General features: G+C 45.2%; 1 protein-coding gene across 1 annotated transcript in view; it reads right to left on the bottom strand.

The window, feature by feature from the left end:
• LOC135391713 (uncharacterized) overlaps positions 1 to 20,629 on the bottom strand; it is a 139,058-nt gene that overhangs the window by 56,203 nt on the left and 62,226 nt on the right. The window contains exons 5-11 of the mRNA XM_064622112.1: positions 14,628 to 14,736; positions 9,140 to 9,358; positions 5,158 to 5,361; positions 4,724 to 4,769; positions 3,268 to 3,338; positions 1,781 to 1,880; positions 90 to 215 (exon numbers count right to left, since the gene is read on the bottom strand). Coding sequence (XP_064478182.1) covers positions 90 to 215; positions 1,781 to 1,880; positions 3,268 to 3,338; positions 4,724 to 4,769; positions 5,158 to 5,361; positions 9,140 to 9,358; positions 14,628 to 14,736 — 875 coding nt within the window. The remainder of the gene's footprint in view (positions 1 to 89; positions 216 to 1,780; positions 1,881 to 3,267; positions 3,339 to 4,723; positions 4,770 to 5,157; positions 5,362 to 9,139; positions 9,359 to 14,627; positions 14,737 to 20,629) is intronic.

Genomic DNA, 20,629 nt, shown 5'->3' on the forward strand with positions numbered 1-20,629 from the left:
GGAGCAAACGGATTGAATATAGTACACATTACGGTCATCGCACAAAAAGGTTTTTAAGACGGCATATATAAGGTGTCTCGTTATCATACTTGATTAGCTGTTGCATAACCCTGACACTGGAGATAGTGAGGTTCTGGTAGTTCTTTGCAATCGAGCAATCCAAGTGCTGAAGAAAGCAACGCAGAAGACTTTCGCTCGCCCTAAAGCCACTTTGTCTGCAGCATAATGACACGATAAAATGAGGAGATACAATGTCACCCGCTTACAACGATCACACAGTCTGATATAGGGTAAGGTGAGGCAAGATGAGACAGAAATTTGCAATTCATATTTGTATTTTTCCTGTAAAAAAAAGAAACTAGCCATAGGTGCATTCTCAGGGGTCTAGAGCTTCTGACCTGTACATGCAGAACGCACGTAGCCGGTGTAAGGTAAATACAGAACAAGAAATTCATAAATGCAGATTGTCTCATCTTGCCCCAACCCTCGGGGCAAGAAGAGACATCCCGTGGGGCAAGGTGAGACACGCTGTGGTAATGAACTATACAAATTAGTTTTTGCAATCCAAGCAGACAAAGTAAAGCCCGTGGGTCCCTACACAGCCCCCTTGAGCCCAGCGCCCACATGTTGTGCAATGAAACCACACAGAACCCGGTGCTATTTTGTTCCGCCGTCCTTTGCAAACAAGGAACCGCCAGTCTGATGTGTCGCTGGTCGCTCGCGTTTGCGTGCGCTTCTGCTTGCTGGAAATATCCTAGGAAACAGGAAAATGTGCTGAAAAATCCTAGGCAACATGCAACAAAGAAATATCTGAGGAACACGCATAAAGTCACCTAATAGTTGACTCATCCGTTTCTAAATTACATTAAATTTAAATTGCATTAAATTTAAATTTGATTAAATTGTCGCGTCTTGCCCCGGTGCATATCATCGGATGAATTAATTTTTCTGTTCAACACCGGAAATCCAAGAGTGCCCATAATTTGCATATATCTCGATGGATGAATACAGAAATAGAATGTGGGCTTACATTGACAGAATAAGCCTGCGAAACGCTGCTGCACAGATGACAGTGAAAAAGGACTACAGAAAATCGCGCCTTTTTGACGGGTCTTTACATTCCAGGCAGAAGTAACCGATTTTTTAAATCTTCAACACATACACCAATCCGGACAATTCTCACGTGCAATAAAGCGGATATGCAGTCACCTATGAGTAAAGTTTCAAGCGCATGGAGCAACGCGTCTCTGAGGCAGGCAGCGTCGATAAAAAAATCTCGCGTCTTGCCCCGTGTCTCATCTTGCCCCACCTCAGTCGTGCAATCTCATTCTCATTCTCCTGTGCCCCACTCTCACCCTCAACGCATTAACCTCATGCTTTCCGTTTAAAGTCATCTTCTGTGATCCATCTCATCATTCTTTCACCGTTTGTTAGTCATCTTTTTTTTGTCATCTTTGTCTTTAATCTACCTCATCCTTCTTTCATCATTTGTTAGTTTTTAGTTATTTCCTAATTCTTTTTCTTTTTCTTTATTTCTTAATTTTCTTTCTTTATTTATTTATTTCTTATTCCTTCCTATTTCTTTCTTTCTTTAATTTCTATCTTTTCTTTTTATTTATTTATTATTATTTATTATTTCTGGAATAGCAAGCCGACGTCCCGTTTGGCTGACCTTTCCCCGTTTTTTTTCCGTTTCGTCTAATAAATATATCCCCCCCCCCACCTTACCCTATACTGTCCGCGTTTATGGCAGCACATGAGATAGACAGATGGCACTTACTTTTGTAATAGGTGACACAAGAATTCAAAGGCATCAACAGCGGCATCTAGACAGTTGCTTTGAACAAGCTGCGCTGTACAGGTCATCAACGGTTGAAATGCTGTAACCAGGGAAGGGTAACGGACGTATTTTCGTTACCGTTTCAATTTTCGTTACTGCTATGTTTTCGTTTCTGTTATCCGTTTCTGATATCAGCCTCTCAATTTCGTTTCCGTTACGTTACCGCTACTGTTTCCGGTAATGGAAAGGCTGTTGCAGAGCTGCGGGAGGACAGCCAGTCCGGCTCTGTCAGCACCCTGTTTTACCCAAGGGCTGCTTCGGTGTCACGCGTACACACTACACAAGTAATTTTACTTCATTGGGATGCGCACATCTTGCAAGATTTTTTAAAAGTCTTGCAAGATGTGCGCATCCCAATGACGTAAAATTACTAGATGTAGGAACATGTCTTCAGTATCTTCACTCACTCTGAGTCCAGCAACTCAAGATGGGCTTCATCCAATGTCGCATTCATAAGCGGACGCTCTCAGTAGTAAATAATACTGCCACAGTCATGGTGAAATTAAAAAAAAAGTGCAAAGAAATAACTGAAAGTCGTAGGCTATTATGCCTACTACTGCCTACTTCAGACTTTTCTGCCACCCTATTGGCCAGTGCGCTTACGGTTACGGAGCTTGCGGGAGAAAAGCTGAAGTTTCCTCAACTCCTTGCGGAAACGATCTTGCGGGCGCCGCCTCTTCGTCGTCATGGCAACCCCCACCTTGAGTGCCCGTAACCCGTAGACGCAAGCGTAAACGTGACAGTGTGAACCAGCCTAAGGAATGCGCCGGAGCGTGTTCCGTAAGCTTTTGTCCAGCACTGTACACTCCTACAAATGAACTTCACCGCATAGCACGCTCCTAGCCAACCATCATCTCGAATGATATCGTTATCTGCCCCGATTTGTTGAAAACGGGAGGCGTACGCCTTTTTTGTGACACTTATACTGTTCATAATTGTCACACAAAAGGCGTACGCCTCCCGTTTTCAACAAATCAGGGCAGATAACGATAGCTGCGCAGCTTTGCGACTGATTTGGTGCGCGTTGAATACCCGAAACTTTGAAGCCTCAATTTCGGGAATTTTTTTGGGCAGTTCCATTTGCAATATCGAGCGGATTTCTTGGTGGATCTCCATTTGCAATATCGAGCGGATTTCTTGGTGGATCTGACTAAGTTCACTACGGGCTCTCATATTCTGTAAAAAAAAACAACGTTAGCTTGACTTGGGCAATTTTGGAGTTCAATTAAAGAAATTCAATTTATTTTAATTAAAATCAAATGACAATATTTTTGCAAGATGGCAAATTCAGTTGCCACACAAGTGCCGTTTACCCCGTATTTTTCCGTCGCCCCGTTTTTTTATAAAGTCCGAATGACACGTTTTTTGGAACACCCTGTAGGTGCTGTCGAAGAAAACGTAACGTTGGCCTAACTTATTTATGTTACCGTAAGGTACGGCGAAGTTCCTGAAGAACGATTCTTCTTTACTTAAGAGCTCCAAACAGCACAAGACGGACCTGCAATGCGGGACAAATGCAGAAACTACATCAGTTACAAAACTTTCTATACCCGTGTTCAACCTAAGAACGGCACGAAATGTAGTCCGTCAACCCCAACAGAGTTACGCCGCCGGAGAAACTATACTGCAGCAGCGTCGCCAGGTGTCGCCTATAGGGCTCCTATAGTAGGGTGACTGAATAGTAGCTCCCTCTGTGGGAACAGAGGGAACTAACATTCAGGCACCCTATTCTATAGTTTCCGTGTTGGCGCACTACTTGTCGCGCTGTAGAGTGGTGAGGCTGGCTACTGTGGTAACGAGCTTAGGGCGGGGCTTAGACGGCCGTCCTTAGGTTAAATGCTATTATACATGGTGGCGCCACCGAAAAGACTTCCGCGTTCGATGTACCGTATGCTGTGGTTACGCAATGCAAAACCGAACAATCTTGCTCAGAAGAAATATTTCGATAACATCACAAACAGTACTAAATTCGAAAGCTCTGTAAAACGCAATAGTAGAGACGCTGCAACTGTACGGCTCCTCAGTGCAAATTACCTGATAGGCGTCGGGGTATAATCGTGGTGAAGCCGTCCGAAACAAGTTTTTGGCCTCTGGCGAAACATTATGTAACTAAATAAATAGACTAACAGAAAGAGAAAATTTTCTCCATCTTTGGGTATTCCGCCAAACAAGTTTAAATGTAAACGGTATCGCAATGGTTCATATGCAATGATAGCTCTGTGGTGTCATATTATCCCGATCCTGATCTTTGAGAGCTCGCATTCGTTTCGGTGCCATCGTAACGCCTTCCTTCCTTTCTCTTCGCAGCCGTTACGGACAGACCTACACGGCTGTCGACGTTTGTGAGCACTATACAGCCATCGTCTTAAAGAGTCACTATAGTTAAAAAATATCCTATAGCGAAATGAAATATGTTGTTACTTTGACACTGATATAAAAGGAACGTAATTCATCGGGGTGCGTCGTTCGTAATTTATGAGCGAAAGGAACCGCAATTTACGCTTTCTCTCTCCCTTCTTCTTCAAGAAACGCAACAATGCGGGAAGGTCTCAGATTGGTCTCCTCAAATCTCCGCGATGATTGGACGAATCGTTTGAGGAGACGAATAGGACGCCAGTCTGCATTGTCGGCCTTCTTGAGAAGGAGAAGGAGAGCGAAAGGGTAAATTGGTGGTTTCTTTCGCTCATAAATCACGCACAACGCAACCGATGAGTCGCGTTCGTTTTGTGTTAGTGTTAAGGTAACAACATCTTTCATTTCGCTATAGGAGAAATTTTTGCACTTAATTCACAGCGGTCAACCATAGCGCACGGCATATCAGAAGCGAGTATCTTTCTGAGTGCGCCACGCTGGATATATCGTGGCACGCTGCCAATCACTTACTCTATGAGGAGATTGTCTGTGCACAGAAGGCATTCGAAAAGGATGTCTGGAAATCGTACAGAACAAACGTCAGAGCTCAATTCCAACGCATACAAGCATCACAATACTATAGCGATCGTTCAGCATGACGAAAGCAGCAGTGACCCACACACGACTAAACTATGAAACAAACGGCTTTATGTGGCATGCTCCTATCCATCGGCATCCACTGTCACATGGCCGGATTACATGGATTTAAAAAAACAAAAGGAATTACAACACAGGGTCACTTGGACTGCATTGAGAATATCTACTAGAGTATCGGGTGGTATCTATTAGAGTATCGGTACATGTGAGCACCAATTAAATTACTCTTATATTTTATTCCTACTACTACCTGTAAATGAGGCCGAGATGGCACAACTTTCACGCTGTCCTCATGTGGCAAACATTACCTGGAATGTTTACAGATATGCACTCCTGAACGGTAGCAGACGACAAGGTTGCCAGTTGACAGAGAGATTGCACGGCCGAAATTTTCAACGTAGCGTCACCGTGTTGTAGCAAAACAGCTTTTAAGGCCGCCGCCATACCGCTCGCGTAGGGCGGAAACAGTAAGTGTACCCGCCTTGGCGAAGTTGACAGCTGTGATACCAGCTCTGCAAGTGAGATACATACATTAGAGACAACCCTATCATAATTAACCGACGCATACGACTTAGTGTACGTAGAGACCTGCATATGTATACGGATGTCGTCTGCGGGAGAGGCGGGTGACATGTTAGTTACGACAGTGGTCGTTAGAATCGCTTCTTTACGGAGGCCTCTGTAGCGTTCCATTGAAAGATTGTTGTCTCTTGGTATCGCACAGTAGTCGAACTGATTATTGTGGTCGTGTCTCGTACGGCGAGGCCCCCATTTGCGTCGAATCCCTGCGTGGATCAGCTAGGAACGTGGATGTGATCATGTCTTCCCAGCACCAAATCCCACGTGAAGCGGCGACCGCCGAAACTACTACCTCTGTGCTGGAACCTCGGCGTGTGACACCCCAAACGCGCGCGCATGTTAGTGACGCAAAGCTATCAATAAATTGACTAGCGCTATTGGTTTCTTTCGATAATACTATCGATATGGTCGAGAAACTATCGGTAGTTTTACGATAATCGATCCCTTTTTTTTCTTCTATCGATAGCTGGACTTGGTTTTCACTATCGATGCGTTCCCGTCTTCGTTTCCGCAATGACACAGTGACAACGAAAACAGAATCACATGCGACACAAGTGCTTTCCGCTTCGCTGTAATGTATGACGCACTGCAAGCAGCGAAAGAAGGTACTCATCATGAAATCGTACACATTCATGAGTACAGCGCGGATATAGGGTTGTTCTATAAGTTTCCGGCCCGAGGCAGAAAATGCGCGCGAATTTGAAAATGCGAGTAAGGACGCGTGGCGCCATCTGTTGGAGGGCCGGAGCACGATCCTCAACCCTCTCCATGCTTTTGTCGTTTGGAGAGCGGCATTTCAAACAGCCAGGCTGCACTCTTCAGTTAAAATGGAAAAAATCGAGTTCCGCGCTGTGATAATATTCTTGACAAAAGAGGGACTTTCGCCTAAAGAAATTAAAGCGCGACTGGACAATGCGTACAGGGAAGCCTCTCCGTCGTACACAACGGTAAAAGACTGGGCTAAGCAGTTTCGACTGGGGCGAGAGTCCATTGAGGATGATCCAGGCGATGGTCGTTCAGTGGAAGTGGTGACACAAGAAAATTTGTCTCTTGTCGAGGAGGAAGTGCTGAGCGACAGGCGTCTGAAGGTGAAAGAAATCTCAGAAAGGCTGGGGCTTTCCAAAATAACCGTTTTTCGCATAATCGGCGAGGGCCTTCACATAAAAAATGTCAGTGCGAGATGGGTGCCACGACTTCTCTCGTCAGTTCAAAAGCAACAGCGCGTCGTCTGTGCCAAAGAGTTTTTGGAGCTCTGTCAAGAGAACGAAGAAGAAATATTGAAGTCAATGTCACAGGGGATGAGACTATGGTGCTCTACTATGATCGCCTTTCGAAAAAGGAGTCGATGGAATGGTGCAAACCAGGAGAAGCACCCCAAGAAAAGCCAAGGTCACACAATCCACAAAGAAGATCATGGCAACAATATTTTGGGATCCTCCTCACGGGATCCTCCTCACCGACTTCAAAGAGAGGAACACCACAGTGAATGCGACTGATTATACTTCACTCCTGCACCGACTGCGAGACGCCATCAAGGAAAAGAGGCGTAGCAGGCTGAGTCTAGGTGTCCGGTTGCTCCAGGACAATGCCCCTGTTCACACGGCTTCTGATGCCAAGGCTGCACTGAAGGAGTGCGGCTTCGAAGAAATCCACCACCCACCCTACAGTCCAGACTTGGCACCGAGTGACTACTTCCTGTTCTCAAACTTGAAGAGGGATCCCAGAGGACGGAGATTTCAAAACGATAGTGAGGTGCAAGAGGCAGTTTTCCAGCATCTTGCGGACAAAACTTCGGACTCTTTTTTGAAGGGTATAAGAATGCGGGCTGAAAGGTGTCAAAAGTGCATCGAAGTTAAGGGTGACTATGTCGAAAAGTGATACACTTGTTTCGTCTCTATGACTATTAAAAGTTGGTCGGGCCGGAAACTTATGGAACCACCCTCCTATATGCACTAAATACTTCCGAAAAATGCATGTTAAACTATGCAAAATCGTCAATACATGCATTTTTTGTTTCATTGTTTTTGGCACGAACGCAATGCATCGAAGTCCTATTAAAAAAAAAACATAAGCACTTAATTAGGGATCACATGATGAAAATAAAGCCGTCTTCACACCACAAAGAATACTAGCGCCGCAGATATAAACCATGGAGCTGAAGGCTTTGCGTTCGGCGCTGCAGCATAGTGCCGATTAAAATGAAAACCCCGCCCGTCTTCGTAACAATAAAGTGTGCGAAGGTGAAGTTCGACTTATCGGCCATGCACGCAGTGGAGAGTGGAGCACACAGGGGATATGGGCTGAACACCGCACCTGACACCACCGAAACATGAAAAATATTCGATTCCGACAGGATTTTTCGTGAAAGACGACCCAACGCCGTCCCGAAACCAGCAAAACCATCCACGAAAAAAGAAGAAATAAGCTCTCGCACCTGAAAATATGGGAAAATATACACTTTTCATGCACTTTAATGCGAAATATGCGTTTATATGCACGATAGAACCCTTGTGATCGGTCCCAAACCAAGACCAAAAGTGTTTTCTCATCGTCCAGATACGAAACCATATCTAGAGAAAAAAAAAAAAAAACATGCATTTGCATGAAACTCTGCGCTCTACTCATGAGACTCCAATGCCAGTCAATCCAGTGCAGAGAGTATCACGTGACCTTGCTGTTGGTTTGAGCTCCACGAGAAGCTGAAGGAGGTCAGTGTCGGAGGGTGCTCCGAGTTGTATTGTAAAACTTAGAGGAGTGAGGCTGGACAATCTTTGTCTGATCCCCGATAGTGTTCCGACAGTATACTATCGATAGTTTTCTTACTATCGACAGCCTATCATCGATAATCCTATCGATACGTTTCTCAATATCGATAGTTCGATTCGCATATGCGACTATCGATAGTTTTGCACCACTACTGCATGTGCTAGCATTTCTGGCTTCTTCTGACTTAGCTACTTCAGGATGAGACTATTGGTATAGGCATGACAAAGACTGAGCACAACGTATCACACCATTACATCCCTAAAAAAATACAGCCTAAAGACGAAGAGCAGGTGCTCATTGTGATGATCCCCCTGTAACGCGATGGGGTGAAGCATTGCGACTTGTCCCGTCCTCCAGATACCAATACTAATAATAATAATCAAAAAAGTGTAGCCTGCAATAGCATACGGTGCATAGCATACCAAGTCCTCATTATGTACATTTCGCGTCTTTTAGGACGTTGAACGGCTTACAGCTGCATGGTACCATCCTGAACTCAGCGACATTCCACAACCGCCCTATCTCCGTTGGGAAGGTTCTCGGCTGCTGGCCTTCCCATCACCAGGTGACGGCATTGCGCGCTCTCGTGGAGTTCCTTACCGCTTCGAACCTGCTTGACACTCTGTGACAACTTCTGTGACACTGCGTTCGCGCGGTCTCTGACATTATGTACCAGTGAGTGTTTTTCTGTGCCTATTATTCCACCCACAAACGCGTTTTGGAGTAGCCAGTCCTGACCGGGTCGGGACTAACATCTACATATTTTTCTTTCATTTCCAATTCCAATTCCACTGAAAATTTGGATTCCTCTCCAAATTGGATTTATGCACATTCTACGATGTTATGCAGCGAAGTTCTGCTTTAAATGCGTAACGTGTGGCAAAGAGCGCTGAAAGCTGTAAAACCGTGTATTTTCAGACCTACAATACGACTCCAGTGACTTACTTAGAGCAGAACACTGCAGCACCACGTCATCGGACTGGAGCAAGTCCGGCAAGCACGTCGAGACCGACTCAAAGACATCGTCGTGCAAACGATACGGCACTTCGTCGCCTCGTTCAACTTGCTCCGCTTGACAGAGTTTTCCAAGCAGGGCCAGGACTTCGCCACTCAGTGCGCGGCTGGGATCTGCTAAGGCTCGCACCACGAGGGACGACAAGTCATCTGCAGAGAGAACAGAGCGGAATGATTAATCATTGGGTGCGTTGAGTAGGTGCCCCACTTTTGGCGCACTCAAATCGGGGGTATGAGACACCCGGAGCGGCCACTAAACAGCGAAAAACAGCTTTGGAGCGCGCTACGCTGCTCGCTCGCTGATGCCGCTTCCTGTTGTCTGCTCATGCGGTGCGGAGGACACGTTGGCTTAGTTTGAACCTGTAAGGGTACGTGCGCTTCTCCAGGTGGCGCGACGAACACTGTGGCGACAGCGCCAATGTGGTAGAATTTTAACTCTCCGGTCGCTCCCTGCATCGCCCTTTCATCACTGCCAACTTCACTGCCATTCAGAAAAAACAGATAAGGGAAGCAAATGAAATGTGGACTATTCTTGCGAACAAAACACGGCCGCTGCACGTTCGTGAGCGTTCGTTTGCGGAAGCTACACGACCGCTTAGCGCCTTCTTTCTTAGCTCCGAAACTTTACTGCACGGTCCCTATATAGCAACGTTGGAAGAGACGACGGCGGTTGTGAAGACTTTTCCTTGCAACAGAGAATGAAATGGAAAAGCTGGGAGTTTGTAACAGACACCATATAGGAGCTATTTTCTGTGAAGATGACTGCATGGCGTGAATGTGTCTGCATTAAAGCACTGCATTTACAGCGAATAACCGTCGATATCCGTGTGGATGTTGTCCACTAATAAAAAAGCACGATAACGGTTATAAAAAATATTACAGTTAACTGAAATCGGAGCATTGGGTAACATAGAAAGTTCGTATTTTGCTTCCGAGCCCACACTTCGAAGATCGTCCTGCCGCAGCTCAACAGGAAGTACGTCACGGAAAATCTCAAGCACCCGGGCCAACGCCACCTACACTGTTAAAACAGAACTTCACCACATAGCACGCTCCTAACCAACCATCATACCGAATTATATCATTCTGTGTCATGATTTGTTCAAAACAGGGGGGAGGCGCCTATCTGGGACAAGATAATCTGTCCCAGATAGGCGCCTCCCGCCTGTTTTGAACAAATCATGGCACAGAATGATATCATTCGGTATGATGGTTGGTTAGGAGCGTGCTATGTGGTGAAGTTCTGTTTTAACAGTGAAGATACAGAAGGCCTGCCTATTGCCTCCTCTCCCTACTTCGCTACGTGGACATATAAAGTCAGACTTCGCCTGCACTCCTAAAAATGAACTTCACCTCATAGCACGGTCCTAGCCAACCATTATCTCGAATGATATCGTTATCTGCCCTGATTTGTTGAAAACGGGAGGCGTACGCCTTGTTTGTGACACTTATGCTGTTCATAATTGTCACAAAAACTGTCTCAGGGATGATGACTACAAAGAAAGCATTTCGATAGCTCCACCTGTTTTTGAGTTATTCAGTGAGCCGAGGGACCTTCCTGAAACACCCGGTACAGTCAAGGCTTGGTAACAAACAGCTCTCCGCGGGCACCTGGGACGTGGGCAGAGCCGGCATAGAGTCCTACACTCTTAAAAATGAACTTCGCCGCATAGCACGCCCCTAGCCAACCACCATCTCGAATGATATCGTTATCTGCCCTGATATGTTGAAAACGGGAGGCATACAGCTTTTTTTGTGAAATTATGAACAGCGTAAGTGTCACAAAAAAGGGGTACACCTCCCGTTTTCAACAAATCAGGGCAGGTAACGATATCATTCGAGATGATGGTTGGCCAGGATCGTGCTATGCGGTGAAGTTCATTTCTAAGAGTGTACGTGATGACAATACACACACCGAAGGAGGAGAATACACTGTAAAAAAAGAAAAAGAAAAAAGAAAGAACGTAATTTTACACAAAAGTGACTGCTAACTGTGTTGCCGGCATATGTGCCGTCACTCTAAAAGCAGAACTTCATGGCATAGCACGCTGTGCGCCAACGATTGCCACGAATGATAGGGTTATCGCTTCTGATTCGAAGAGAGAGAGAGAGGGGGGGGCGTACGCCTTTTTGTGGAAATTTTCATATATCCAAATTGCCACAAAAAGGCGTACGCCCACCTCTCCCTTCAAATCAGAAGCGATAACCCTATCATTCTTGGCAATGTTTGGCGCAATGCGTGCTATGCGGTGAAGTTCTGTTTTTAGAGTGTAGCTGTTGCAAAAAAATTCGTTTGGAGTGCACTCTGCACAGCTCCCATAAGCGAATAGAGAGCTATTTACATTAAAGGGATATTAGACTGCGAAAGCCCGGTCCGTAACTGTGCAACGTGCACACCAAACGGATTTTGTGTAGCATATAGGTTACGGCACATATGCCGGCAACAGAGTTAGCATTCACTTGTACAGTAAAATTACGGAAATTTGGTGTTGGAGGAGAAAAGTAAATTTGTCAATGAAAATCTACACAGCTTTTAATGGAAAAAGAAGCGAATTAGTGTTAGACCTGAACGATTGCGCAAAAAGATCAAATAAACATTTTAGACAAAACAAAGCAGCAGTGCATATAGGAGTTGATGATTACATAAGCATCGGCTGGTGGTAGAACTATTTTACGGTGATGGGCGCGTAAAGCATTGTGAGGAAGAAGCATCGCCATCGCACTCTCGAGGGGCATCATCTTCGAATTGTCCTTGGGATCATCAGTCGCCCATTAAATATATACCGCCTGTAACATAGCCTTTTGTCCATTTGGTGGAGGTGCAGTTATCCGCATCCCCCTCTCCTACCAGCCTATTTAGACTTTCCTCTACAACCTGGAAACGACCTGGGCGTTTACTATGCCTCAGCGCTCTGACCCTTCCAGCAGGGGCCTCTCCAACGCCCCAGCAGCGACCCCATCCCTGCCGGCAGCTCGCGAAAGGGATCCGCCAATGTTCTCCGGAGCTGGAACAGAGGACATCGAGGACTGGTTATCTGCCTATGAGCGAGTGAGTAGGCACAACAACTGGAATGACGACATCAAACTTAATAATGTCAGTTTTTACTTAACTCGCAAAAACATGCACTCTTAAAAATGAACTTCACCGCACAGCACGCTCCTAGCCAACCATTATCTCGAATGATATCGTTATCTGCCCTGATTTGTTGGAAACACGGGGCGTACGCCTTTTCTGTGACAATTATGAACAGCATAAGTGTCACAGAAATGGCGTACGCCCCCCGTTTTCAACAAATTAGGGCAGATAACGATATCATTCCAGATAATGGTTGGCTAGGAGCGTGCTATGAGGTGAAGTTCATTTTTAAGAGTGTGGTTTTTAAACCACGAGGCAGATCTCGCATCTTGGACCGTTTTCTGCACTCGCGTTCGAGACCTTTTTGGCAGACCGGCATTTCGAAAGGCCGACGCGGAGCAGAAGTTGTGTCACCGTGTTCAAGCCTCCGATGAGAGCTACATTTCTTACATTGAAGACATTCTCCAGCTCTGCAATCGCGCTGACCCAACTATGGGAGAATCCGCAAAAATCAAACACATCTTGAAGGGGATCTCTGAAGATGCCTTCCAACTGCTCCTAGTCAAATCTCCATCCACAGTACACGACGTCGTCGGTATCTGTCAGACTATTCAGCACGCGCGCAGTACCCGAATACGACCAGTTCCTACGCGATCGCTACCGCGACAGTCTACTGCCCTGTTCGCCAACATGGATGTCGATACACTTCGCTCAATGATACGTCAAATCATCAGAGAAGAGACCGCTCACCTAGCCCCAAGATGTGAGGAAGAAGCATCGCCATCGCGAGGGGCATTATCTTCGAATTGACCTTGGGATCATCAGTTGCCCATTAAATATATACCGTTTCTACCATGTCCGTTTGCCTCTTAACATTATATTAAAGGGGCACTAAAGTGCAAAAATTTTTCTATCGGAACGAAAGATCCGGTTACCTTTACAGCAATACAAAAATACGGGATTCAACGGTTGTGCCTTTCGTGATTTATAGGCGAAAGAAACCGCAACTAGGAAAGAAGAGCGCACAAAAAACGCGGAATGAAGACAAAGGATAGCGACAGAACGAAGCGCTTCCGTAATGTACCGCAATGTACCCCTTCCCTCTCCTTCTCAAGACACGTGACAATGCGGAGAGGCATCGGATTGGTCTCCTCCAACGATCTCTCGCGATGATTGGACGAATTGTGTGCGGAGACCAATGAGAGCGCGCTCCGCATTGTTGTCCTTCTTGAGAAAAAGCTAATCCGGTGCGCACCTTCATTAGTCAGACGAATGCGGGAGAGGTCACGTGCTTACGAGAACCAATATCACTGACCGAGGAGGCTCTTCTTCACGTGACGAAAGAACTTGGCTGTGGCTTGGTGGCTTGGGGTTTGTGTCTCGTCAAGCACGACACCAGGGATTTTCCCAGCACCAGCCGCACACCCCACCCCTTAACACCCCACCAAAAATCTTGCAACACCCTCCCAAAATACCGCCCAGAAAGGCCAAAAACGCTACAAAAGCAGCAGATATGGGCGTCCCGCTCTCCCCGAGATGAAAATCCTGGGAATATTCCTGAACGTCACGTAGAAAACTGCTGCCTTCTTTTTTTTTCTTTTTTTAATCAATACTCTGAATGGGCACTGCAATGCGTGCATGATGTATGATGTTTGGGAAGAAGGACGGGGAATACGTAACACAAATAGGATTTTTTTTTTGTCTCTTAGATTTTGTGTTACGTTTTCCTCACCTTCTTTCGCACTTCCCTATCACCACTAACGAGTGGTTTGCAATTTCCTGTCAAAATGACGTAAGGGAAGTTGCAATGTCACGTGGACTTACGCTTCCGGTCCGAAGTGCCTCAGAGTGCGGAAGGTTGCTGCGTAAAATACTGCCTGTACCTTTTGCTGTGCCATATCTGAAATGTTGCTTGTTATCTTCGTTATCTGAAGCGTCAAATTGACCGCGTTGTAACGGAACATTTCGCACAGGAAAAGATCGCGATTTCAAGGCGCACGCCAAACGAACCGAAACATGCACGATGTGTCACGAAATCTAAACTTCGACATAAGAGCAGTACGTGCGAAGTATTTGTTAAAATACCTTACTTCTTTGGGGGGCAGGTGTTCCCAGGCGAACTCATCTTGGTTGTCGTTTAAGCCAGAGTTTATAAAGTTTTCCTTTGCTCCAATTGAGCGAAATTTCGGACCGGAAGTTTGAAGACACAGCATGCATAGCGCCAGTTCTCAACTTCAAAACCACCCATTGTTATCAACACTTTCGCTTTTGCTTCCGAATATAATGTAATGAACTATACATACATATATCAAAGTATCCAGAACCCTTTTAATAAAGTCATACCTGGCCTTTCTGATATAACCCGGCCTGTGATGCCTGGATGTAATTCCACCAGGATATTGAGTAGGCCCAGAAACGCCTCTGAATTCGTCGCACGTTCACATGATGCCACCTAGAGGAGAGGCGGAGAAAAGCGCAGGATCTATAATTATACGGCTCAGCTATTTAGACCAAGCGTCAACCTGTGGCGCTACCGCTCCACTGTTCTGCACAAGTGGTACAATATATTATTCCAAGAGAACATAGGAGCTACAGTTACAGAGGTATATCTCCGCCAGTGGAGAATGCAGTCCGCACATTGAGAGTGAGGCATACGCTAAAATGGCGGACGCCAAGCAGATGGGGAAGCCGACGTATATGTTTTCTTAGCGCGAATATTTATCGTGTTTTCTTTAAAAAATGTAGTAGTGTCTCATGTGTCGCCGTCGAGTGTTATGCGCAACATGATCAGTGCACAAGCAATAGTTTGAAGCATGCGCGCGCACTACTTTGCGACCCGGAGGGTTAATACGCCTGTCTAGGCCAATCACAGATGGCGGAGTTGATCCGTAGGAGATAGCTTTCCCGATGTATAGTATCTTTGCTTCGCTTTCTTTTCAAAAGTGTTACAGGATATCCCAACATGCACCCTGGTCTCGGGCTGGACGATTAGCTGGAAAGCAGGCGTTATAGACGCTGGCTAACGTAACAGGACGAGCATCTCACATGGTAATCTGCCGTTCTGCAAGCCTGTCTTGGCATCGTAGCCGGTGACATCTACGCAACTTTTGAAACAAAAAAACAAGAACAACAAAGGAAGAACACAAAGTTGTTGACGTTGTGAGTCGTCCAGGTGTCAGGTTTTGCTGTAACGATGCTATTTTTGATGAAACTGGCTCATTCGGCGTAAAAAATCGAGTTTCCATTCAGAACTTCTGATCGATCAACTCTAATTATTCCTTAGTTCTGTGACATGCCCCAACAGGAACTTTTTCAACTTCAGATACCAACACGCGGAGATGGGTCCAAAAGAATATGAACGAAGCGAAGTTTCCAGAAAAAGCCTATACGTATTACCTATTCACTTTCGCGCTGAACGACCGCTGCCGTGACAAAACTTAGCGAATACGGCGCCCCGTAGATGTGGCTCTGCCACGAGCATACCCATATTGCGGGGGAGCATCCTTTACAGGCACAAAGGAACCTTGTTGCAAGCTGCGCGCGCATTACCGGTTTTGCCAGCGCACCGTGCTTTGAGTTAATGCTCGCTCTTTCCACCAAGGTTCTACCAATAGCTGTGCAGACATAAAGTCACTGATGTACAAAAAATTGTTCTCATGGAATGAAGGATGCCACTGCATCACAATACCGAAAAAATAAAATAATAAATAAAATAAAAATAACTCGCAATTTTAGCCCCCCCCCGACCCTTGCCCCTCTTCATTCCTTCTCACGGGGCGCGAGACGTAATCGGTATAAGCACAACGCCACGTAAATACAGAAAGCCAGCCTAACCAGCACCATGCTCGTTGAGACGACGTGAAGTACCAGTCGGCCAATCGCGATCGTAAAAGCGACCGCTTACTCATCATAAAAAAAAAAGAAAGAAATTATTGTTGTTGTTGTTTCTTGGCGTATTGAACCATAGTCGTGTTCAACATAAGGTTATACTTAAGCTACTTAAGGTTTTTCTTTATATAAGGTCAACTTAAGGATAAGGATACGCATGGATACGAACATAGATTGGGAAGTTACCCGTTAAAAAGAACTCGTTACAAGTTAAGTTACAGTGTGCAAAATGTAACTAAGTTAATAACGACGTTCTTCAGCAGGAAATGTAACTCGCAGTTGCTGAGTTACTTAAAAAAAAGAACGGGTTACTTCCAAGTTACTTCGGACACAAAATAGCATTACGCAGGTGCAGCGCGCGTGAGCAGCTGAGTTAGACCTTGAGTTGCCTGCGGAGGGGTGCGATACGCTTAGATCCTGTGGGCGCACAATGGTTCAGCTTCATTTCAATGGCAGCGGTTCTTACTTCCTGAATAAAATACTGTAATTGACTTAATATCATGTTTTATGGCAAAAAAATGACATGAAGGAACCCGAGAGAAAGCACGAAAATATGTGGACGTTAGTGAAAAGCGAGTTAAAAGTAACTTGGAACTTAGCTTAAGTTACTTTGGCAAAGTTACCTGAAAAAGAAACGAGTTCCTCTGAAAGTTACCACGGCGCAAAAGTACCGAGTTAAGTTACAAGTTACCAAAAAAAGGAACTTAGTTACAGTAACGAGTTACCTCGAACTCTGGATACGAATACATGTTACCAGCGCTAAGACTACAAGGACAAAAAAGAAGAGACGAGCCTTCGACCTTGTGGTCTTAGCACTGTATTTGGATCGTTGTCAATCAGCTCTGTTTCTTATCATTATGGTTATCCAGTGCGCGATATCATCACAAGAGTTAACCCAGGGAGCACCAGTCACAGGACAGCAGCTTTTTACTTTCCGGTAAAAATGGTCGTCTGCTGAACAACGACTACAATCGAAGTGAAATCCAAGTCCCTCCAAAATTTATAAGCTTTCAACAATCCCGCCACATCTACAGTACGGTATGGCCTACTGTTTAGAAAGGCACAAAATAAGGAGTATCACAGTGTTCACGGCCCGGTCACAGTGTTCAACCTGAATTCGCTGCCTCGGTTCTCAAGGGGCGACGCACAGAGGGGATAAAAGAGGAGGAGGTTATTTCAGGCATCGTCGCGGGACACATCACTCTTGGACGACGTCCAGCGCCACCAAACGGCGCATCGTGCTGAGGAAGGCGGCCAGTGACAATTAGCGCATGTCCAATTCTGAGTCAGCTGATGGGCACGGTGCCCGCGATATGCATCATTGCATATACATAACACCCCTTTCTTTATGGCTGCTTCCCCCCCCCTTTCTCTACAGGCACCCGGGGAAGCATCAGCTGGTGCGAAACTACGGCATCGAACTGGCTCCCATATCGTGATGACATCGACAATTTACCATATTCATGGTGTAACACGTGGCGTGTAACACGCTAACTATATATGGACCAATTTTTTGGAAAACAGGGAAATGACTTTTTTTTTTTTTTTTTGTCAGTTGCAATAAGTGACGATGTGACGAAGTGACGATAAGTGTCATGTGAGCCAGCTTGCGGCCACAGTAGTAAAATCCTCATTTTTAATTATGAAAGATAAAAGTTCCGCTTTGGTTTTTCAGTTTTGGTACGCTGATGCCGTCGAGATTCTCATAAAAAAGAACAAAAAAAAATCTCAAGCCCATGTAGTTTGCGTAGAATGGCCCCTGAAAAAAAAAAAAAAAATAGATATGGAGGTCATTTTTGTCGCTTTGCCAGAAACGCACGTTTTTTTCTCCCTTAGGTTTATATCATATTAACCCAAGGGAGAAAAAAACGTGAAGAGAAAAAACGAAGAAGAGCAGCTGTTTCTTTCTTATATTTCTTTTAGTTCATTGGTTAAACCTCGTGAAGACAAACGTTGCAGGAAGTAGCTAGTGACCCACTTGGCCTATAGAATATATGGCTATTTATTGTAAAAAAAAGTTTTTTAATGCTTTATAAAAGTATGTCGGTAGCTAGTGCGTACGCCCGTACATGTATTTTTTTATGGTTGAAATAACAGAGTACTTACTTTCAATTCAATTCAATTCAGTTTTATTTCATCTGTGGGATGTGGAGATGAAAAAAAAAAGCTGTAGGACTGCTTGAACTTGTAGTACTGCACTTGTAGCACTTGCAGTACTTGCTTCGAACTTCAACTGAAGTACTTCAATTGAATTGTTTATTTCCCATTCAGCAATGAATGGGGCATTGTTCAAACGTATTGTTCTCAGTTGCTCTAGTTCGCAACACACTCACACAATGCGATAAATTTAGCTTTACAGATTTTCCTTCTTTCCTTGAACAATAAATTAGTGGACGCCTCCGGTTAGCGCATAACCTTTCAGGCTCGTTCGCTATATTTGTTGCAATGCAGTTGTAGTGCTGTTTTTGTACTTGTGATTGATTGTCTCGGATATTACTTACGTTATGACTGCGCTTAGGTGATTGCAGTTTATCACCCATTCCTGCAATTCGGTCAACAGTACCGAACAAATAAATAAATAACAAAACAATCGTCTTCAAATATAGTTGTCGCTAGGGCTGCTTCACTGAATGTCTTCCTTGCCGTGGGAGTGGGACTGACGGCAAATTTTTTAAATTTTTTTTTGTGCAATCAGTGTATTTGTGCGAGCTGAACGCGTTAACAAAAAGTAATTTCAACCTGCCTGCTCATAGTTCAGTTACGTAATATAATTCGTGACTTTACGTCGCGAGACATTTACAATCATGAGTAACGCCACAGTGGTATGTCGCTGAATCAATTTTACCGATCCGAGGGTGCCAAAATATTACTTATTGCAGAAAACTGATTTCGTATATAACGTGTCACTGGAAAGGTCCTCTCTACACGTTACTGCGTGTGACGCGGGCGTTTCTGTAAATAAACGCTAATTTTTTATTGCGCAGGCTCAACTCAAAGGACAGTATTGAAAAAAAATGTGTTTCAAAGACACCCTTCCGAAGCAATGCTTAACACCCTCATGAAGTGGTGCTTTCCGTAGAAGTTTGCCTTTGAAATTGTGCTTTTTGTAGAGTATCACACACATCACAGAGTATCGGATTAGAGTAACACTTCGGGTGATGTTAAGGGAACGTCCTCAGGACGACAGCCGCCGATATTTCGAACAGAAAACTGTTCTTCTGGAACAAGAAGAAGAAGAACAGTCTGTCTCGGAAGTATCGTCTATCTACACTTAAACGGGTGTTTGACAAAACACCCCACCTATATGGTAAATGCGTGTGTCATACTGGACGAGCCATTTGCACCGGAAATGTGTAAAAAGAGTTCACTGTGTAACGCTCTTTCAGACAGCAAAGGCGACGTTACCCTGTACGACGACCTGACCGGACCCCGTCGACGCGTTGAAGTTCAACAAAAGCAAAAACGAAAACCCAGGTAGCTTTTCCGTCCCTAAGCCCGAGAAAAAGAGACCCGCCAGACGGATCATGGCAAGAGCGCGTACTTCAGAATCCGCGGGACAAACGAAGATTCTCCGGAGTTGTTTCCTTCTCACCCGGCACCTCCCGTTCCCGAATTAGAAGCTCTAGTAAAAGACTGCGGCGTCTATTGAGTCAGAGGCCCTTTTTTGGACAGCCCTTCAGGGCCTTCGCCTCCCGCATTCCGCTCGACGATGATGCTCCCTTCTCTCGTCCCACGCGGTACTTATTTTTCTTCTTCTTATTAATCCGACTCGAAACGTCGTTGCACTTTGTCGTTGCGGCTCTGTACGGGCGGTGGATGGACGACCTGTGTACTGGCACGTTTTACAGAGCGCTGGAAGCAGAGAGGAGGAGGGTGTGGAGGTCGCGTGGTGCCGTACTTCGCGGATTGGGGGCGCTAGAAGCGGGAAAGTTGAATTGTATAGGCAGCGGTAATATTGTAATTTCAGCGTAAAAGTAACAGTGTAACTGCGAGAGTCTAAAGGTGTAACTCGATAAATTTGCGGACCTGAACGTGATTTGAGCACGCTACCTTATGAATACCTTTAAAGCGATAAAAAGCCCCGTGCCGAAAAAACAAAAAAACAAAAAACAAACAAAAAAAAAAGAACGACACAACACACAGCAGAGACTGACGAACAAGATTTTTATTGACCAGACCTGCTTCTTAAATAACCTAAGCCAGCAACGCTATCTTTCTTCTGCAAGGTTACCCTTTTACACCATCAAGACAAAAGTCCCATTTTAGGGACTTTAATCAAGCCTGCCTAGTGCCTTTATCTTTTCGAAAGTACATGGCTTATCAAGAGGCCCTCCTGTTATCAACTTTCATAAATTCCTGCACTGGATCAGTTAGCAGTTGAGAACAGGAGGGCGTTGTATCGTCTTTTTGTTTCTCGACACGGGCTTTTTTATCGCTTTTGAAGTATGAAATACCGA

The sequence above is a fragment of the Ornithodoros turicata genome, chromosome 4 (genome assembly GCF_037126465.1).
Source record: "Ornithodoros turicata isolate Travis chromosome 4, ASM3712646v1, whole genome shotgun sequence".
NCBI classification, from domain to species: Eukaryota; Metazoa; Arthropoda; class Arachnida; order Ixodida; family Argasidae; genus Ornithodoros; species Ornithodoros turicata.